This window comes from Arachis ipaensis, chromosome B4 (assembly GCF_059453495.1).
Source record: "Arachis ipaensis isolate K30076 ecotype BB chromosome B4, ASM5945349v1, whole genome shotgun sequence".
In the NCBI taxonomy this organism is placed as follows: domain Eukaryota; kingdom Viridiplantae; phylum Streptophyta; class Magnoliopsida; order Fabales; family Fabaceae; genus Arachis; species Arachis ipaensis.
The window spans coordinates 39,880,565-39,887,105 of record NC_142439.1 but is presented as its reverse complement, the minus strand read 5'-3'; the positions used below and the strand labels follow the sequence as shown (position 1 = coordinate 39,887,105).

Below are 6,541 nucleotides of genomic sequence, written 5' to 3'. Positions count from 1 at the left end.
TTCCATGTTAGAATTGATTTTCTTATTTAATACACATTGAGGTATTTCAGATTTATGATTGCTTTCTTCTATTTATGATATAAATAATTTAGATTTTTCCCCATTTGCTTTGGTTAAGTAATTGGTGACACTTGAGTTATCAAACTCAGCTGTTGATTGAAAATTAGAATTCGCTAATTGATTTGGATCCTTCTGAAGCTAGTCTTTCCACAGGAGTTGAGTAGGACTTGAGGAACCAAATTAATTAGTCCACTTGACTTTCCTTTATTTAGTAAGGGTTAACTAAGTGGGAGCAATAAACCATTCTCATCACACCTGTTAAGGATAACTAGGATGGGATTTCTAGTTCTTATACCTTGCAATGATTTTCATGATAATTAATTTATTTTCTTATCAGTTTATTTTTCCTGTTCACTATTCAAAAACCCAAAAATATACCTTTTTTCTATAACCAATAATAAATCATACTTCCCTACAATTTCTTGAGAGACGACCCGAAGTTTGAATACTTCGGTTATAAATTTTAGTGGGTTTGTTATTGTGACAACCAAAATTTTTGTACGAAAGGATTCTTTGTTGGTTTGGAAACTATATTTACAACGAGAATTTATTTGCAAAATTCTTTACTGACCGAAAGTCCTCTCGTCACTCGCCTTTCATGTTATCCTCCCCGTAAGAGTAAACGGTAAACCCATCTCCTCTCCTCTCTTCTTTGAAGATTGAAAGTGAATCATAGAAGCCACCACAGTGACAGTTTTGAGCACTGCAGCCCCACAGCCCCACCGCGTCTCTGTAATCGCCGACCTCGCCATCTGTGTTTGCTCGCGTTCCTCCTCGCCGACCTCACCTTCTCTGTGTTAACCGGTAAGCACTGATTAGCCATCTCCTCGGCGTCTGCTTGCTGGTTTAGTGTTTAGGCATTTAGCACTTGATTAATTAGATTTTTTGAGGTTATTGTCTGCTGATTTATCATTTATTTGTTATTTCTGATTTTCTGTGTGTTGAATAGTGATTTGGTTTGGGGGAGATATGGCTTCTGGGGTCATTGTGTTGAACCTTAATTATTCTTAATTTTAGTGTTTTAGCTGTCCAAATTTGTTGTTGGTGTTGTTGTCAGTCTGTATTCTAGTTCAATTCATTCACTTATCCATGTTTTGTGGTATTTCCCTTTCATCTCTGACACAGACCTGTTTCTATTACTCAATTTCACCATTTGGTGCCTTTTTATTTTTCCTTGTCATTGTTTCTTTTCTTTGCATATGTGGTTTCGTGCTTTGATTCAATTTACCTTTTATTGCAACATCAATCATTACATACATCAGAAATAACAAATAAACGATAATTATGATTTTTGATAAGATACCTTTGATTAGTTGAAAACTTGTTTGTTAATGTTTCTTTTAATAGTAAAACATATGTGTTTGTTATTATTTGCGTTTTGGTTGTTTTTCGTTATGAACTTCGATGTTTGAAGTCATTTGTGAACTTCTAATATTAAATTATGAATAATTTATGATATGAAATTGTGAAATTTTGAATTTTATTAAGCTAAAAATTATTGAATTTATATATTCAAAATTATATATAAATTTTTTAATAATTTTATTTAATATTTAATTAAACCAGTTGAATCCCAATCGAACCATTAAACTATTGAACCAGTAACTTTATCGGTTTATTGACCGGTCCGATTCTCACCACCTTGGTTAAAATTAAACCAATTTTTAAATATCAAAATTTTAGTTTTTAAGCCATTTTTTTATACTGGCAAAATATATTCATACCGGCTAATATATGTGCATAACGAAGTTTAGTGTAGGCAAAAAATCTAAGGATTTGTTTGTTTCTACTTTCCCTAAAAGTGATTTTACAATTTGATTTTGCTATATAAATAAAATAATTTGAAACTTATTCTAATGAAATATTGTTATATTTTAACTTTTTTTTAAATAACATTTTATTTTATTTAAAAAAAGTTATTTTACAAATTTATATAAATATGTCAAAATTGTTTTTTTTTTAATTAAAATAAGATAAAATAACATATTCTAAAGTCTAAATTTTACTATGACAATAAATAAGGCAGTTAAGTATTTAACTTATTTTCTTAATATTTAAAATAAAAAAATAATTGTTGACTATATATTTGTATTAAATATTTTTGAAGTTTTACGCGGACAAAAATCACTACAAAATTATAAGAGAAAAAATCTTAAATGGTTTTTGATAATTGTCTCAAAAGATAACAAAATTTTTAATAAAAAAATATCTTTTTCGATTTTTAATTTTTATTTTGATAAGGCTGATTAACTTCTTTGTCAATAATTTTTTTTGTATAAAGAGAATAAGCCTACATGATATATTAAACTGTTGATTTGTTCATTAAAAATCAATTAAAATTAACAAATTTTTTTATTGAGAGTTTTATTATCTTTTAAAAATAATTATCAAGATCGTTTAGTTTTCATTTTTATTTTTTGTTATATTTTTTAAATATATTAGCTAAATTTATTGTATAAAATTAAAAAATATTAATAATTTTTAAATTATTTTTATTTATAAAAATTAAATGAAAGATATATTAGTGATTAACATATCACATAAATATATTTAAAAAAATCATTAATAAAAAAATTAGTCAAAATTAAATATCAAAAGTTGAATTAGGTATTTTCTAAATTAATGGTCAATACAAAAGAAAAAAAAAATTACAAATATATAAGATGGAATACGGAGTCAACCTTATTAGATAGGATATTAGGATTCGATAAAACTTCAATTAGGGAAACATATATAGAATAAAATGACAAATTAGTCCTTTGCCATTTTATTGAAAGGAAGAAATCACAAGTCATAATCACATTATTTCCCCAAGGAATACTACAGTATAGTACTCATTTATTAGTCACTTTCACTTTCACAAGTAAGCAAAAGAAGGTGAATTTCCAAATATACCCTTTTGCAAGACCCATTCTTCAATCATTGCTTGAGCATTGAGGGGCTGGTCAGCAGGGACAAAATGGCCACCACCCAAGACAACAACATTGGTGAGTGACTTCCATTGTTGGACATAGCCAGCAAGCTCTCCATTCACCTTCCATATCTTCCTCTCTGCATTCACATACTCCACAATCCCTTCCCAGTTCATAGTCTTCACCCATGCCGCAACTTGCACAGGACCATCAATCAAATCAAGTTGACCTTGATACAACAACACCCTAATAGTGTTGCTTCTCAACAACTCCTCCACCATGAACTTCACACTCTTCATCAAATCAGCATACAATGAAGCTTTAACATCACCGTCATGTAACTCCCACATTATCGATTCGTTCACTCCCAGTGTCTTCTTCACCTCAGCCAAGTTCAAGAACTGAGTAATCCAATCTTCATAGCGGTACGGATGATCTTTCCTTGAGTAATCATACAAAGTAGCCAACCCTGCCATTTCTTGAAGCTTCGTGAAGGTTTTGGTTTGTGCATCCGTTGCTTCACTCCAATTCCGTATCTGTACCAAATTAACGGCTTCAATCTGAATCTTCTCCAACTCGTTCTTCTGCCTCTCATTGATCAAACCAACATGATAAGCAGTGTTAGCATGAGTCAGAATTTGAGTCGTTGGATCTGTTGCTCCATCACCAATAGCAACACCAGCCAAATTCACTTTCTCAGAGTCAGTCAACCTTGCATTCTCCTTCAATATATGGTACCCTATTGAAGCAATATACTTGCCACCATAGCTTTCTCCCGTAATGTAAATGGGCCGATGTTTGAAAACAGGGTGAAGCTGAAGAAACGTTGTTATAGCAGAAAAGAGGTGTTTGGCAACACCATTTTGATCCGTCGGGATCTCGGTTAATGATGATGCCACACTAAAACCAGTACCAATGGGGTTATCGAGAAAAAGAAGGCCAAAGAGCCTGTTCCATGCACCGGAGTTGGGTCGGAAAGTGAGGGACTTGTCGGAGAAAGTCCATGGTCCAACCTCATAGAGGTTGCCTAACATGGAGGAGCAGCCAGGGCCACCCTGGAGCCAAATGAGAAGTGGGGTTTCGGAGAGAGGTAAGGTTGAGTTCTGAGCTTCGTAGAATGCATAGAAGATTGCAGAAGAAGAAGTGGTAGTTACAGGAAGGTAACCAGATTTGGTGGGGTGAGCTTCTTTGGGGAATGGATTGTTTGAGTTTGAAGAAGCTAAGACATTAGTTTGAATGGTGAAGAAGAAGCCTAAGGAAATAACAATGGAGATAAGGAAGAAGAAGGAGGACCCCATATATGCTTTATGGCTTATTATGGCTCTATTGCAGAATAACTAGTTTACATATATAGATCAACAAGAACTAAAAGACCATAATAAAACTGAATCTTTTAAGTATATATTAAAATTAGTCATTAAAAATAATATTTAAAATAAAATTATATTTAAAATAAATTAAATTATATAAATATTTATATATAAATATATAATAATTAATTTTATAACGTAAATAATATTTTTAAATAAAACTAGTTAATTAATTTTTTTTATTTTGTACCTTTTAAAACTAATATTTTAATTGGATAAACCATAAAAAAATAATTCGAATAATTTTAATGTTGTTAAAAATATTTTTAAATAATTTAAAAATATGTTAAAATTAACTAATTTTGGTCAAAATTTTATTCTTTCATATAAAAAAATAAGGTGATTCATTTGCTAATATAAAAATTTTACTTGTCATATAAAAAAAATTATTTATCACATTAATTTTTTTATTAATATTAAATGTCTTCATTTATGAATATATATTTTTATTATATTTTTAATTAAAAATTTTTTATTAATAATAAAATTTAAAAATATTTTTATCAACTACAAAATAATTCAGATACATTTTCGATCATTTATCCTCTTAATTTGATTCCTTTGTACGTCGTACGTGCTGCTGCTGGCCTGCTGCTGCATTGCGGGTCCGGTTTTATTGCGACCACTAAAATAATTTAAATGATACTTTGGAGTTTTTTTTTTTTTTTTTTTTGGGTGACTTTGGAATTCATATACTATACTACGGTCCAGAAGTATTTAGTTGAAGAAAAATCTTTTCATGTATTTATAAAACAATAATATTATGTCTACTTCTAAATTTGTGGTTATTTTTATACATTAAACTATATCAAATTTAGAATAAAATGAGATGGATAAAAAAATACAACTAACTAAGTGTATATTAAAATTAGTTATCAAACTATATATATATATATATACCAAAAATAAGAAGATTTGAACCCATAATTTTTTAGATGAATATAAAAAGATTGTACCATTTTAAACTTTAACTTGTTGGCAAAACTAAATATATTATTAGTATAAAATATATAATAAAATATATATTAAGAACCAGTTAAATTATATGTACTATATAAATATATAGTAATTAATTTTGATAATTAATTTTAATATATAAATAATATTTTTGATAGTTAAGTTTATAGATTAATTGTTAGAGTATGTAACAAGACAAGTAGTGGTTTTGTGTTCGGTGAAAGTATTGTATTAAACAAACAAAAAATATATTAATCTCTTGTTCCACCAACTTTTAAAATCTCCTCTGTATGAATATACTAGTAAGATTCGTCTTCCAAATTCACTCTCACCTGGTCCTCACACCTTCATTTCGCACTTTCGACAAAATTGTACCAATCGCCATGGCCCATTATTATATACGGGTTAGGTAAGATTTGTGGTTATGAGAGCAAGCATTTAGACACGTTTATTTTATTTTTTCCAAAAACAGTTTAAGTCTACGAGGGTCCAAGAGACACGGATTTTTGTTATTTAAATTAAATAATTATATAATTTATTGATATACATAAACTATAGAATAATTATTTAAATAAATAACATACTACATTTCAGATACTATGAGCCCAATGCAAATATCGATATATTTCAGGTGTTGAGATTTCGCGCTATGATGCATGAAGAATCTAACGTATTTAGAGTATACCCGATATACGATGTAGGCCGAAAAACGGGTATAAACATCCTAGATGCGTTCAAAACCTGATTTAGATCATAGCACCTCGAAATAGGATCAAAACAGAAATTAGAGTCATAAATCCCAAAATACATGCGAATACAATTTCAGGTAAATTTTAAAATATACAAAATTCAAAAATAAATTTAAATTGATATTTTTGAATAAAAATTAATTAAATTGATAAATAAAAATAAATAAAAAATTTTATACCTACGAATTTGATAAATCCCAAAATAAAAAATATTTATAGATGATTTAGATCGATTTACAAAGTAAAAATCGTTATAATTTATTACTGTTTAGATCGAATTAAATTGATTTATTCGTAATATTTTTCTATTACTACTTATGAATTATTTCAATCCTAGAACCTTTTATTTTGTCTGATTGACTGGCTGACGTTCTCAACGTAAATTAAAAATTTACACGTTGAAAATAGTAGATAATTAGAATTAAAAGTTGTTATTAAAAGTGGTTATTGATTTGGAGTAGAATTGGATTAACACTGAATCAATTCAAATTTT

The 6,541-nt window shown here is 28.7% G+C and overlaps 1 protein-coding gene across 1 annotated transcript; it reads right to left on the bottom strand.

The window, feature by feature from the left end:
- Positions 1-2,719: 2,719 nt before the first annotated feature.
- On the bottom strand, positions 2,720-4,306 carry LOC107639309 (serine carboxypeptidase-like 50). The gene has a single exon (XM_016342783.3). It carries the CDS (start codon positions 4,268-4,270, stop codon positions 2,918-2,920), a length of 1,353 nt encoding a protein of 450 aa, XP_016198269.1. The 5' UTR covers positions 4,271-4,306; the 3' UTR covers positions 2,720-2,917.
- Between the last annotated feature and the right edge of the window lie 2,235 nt (positions 4,307-6,541).

Bases quoted from the DNA above. Each gene is read 5' to 3' on its own strand.
- LOC107639309 (XM_016342783.3), bottom strand. From the start codon at position 4,270: ATGGGGTCCTCCTTCTTCTTCCTTATCTCCATTGTTATTTCCTTAGGC.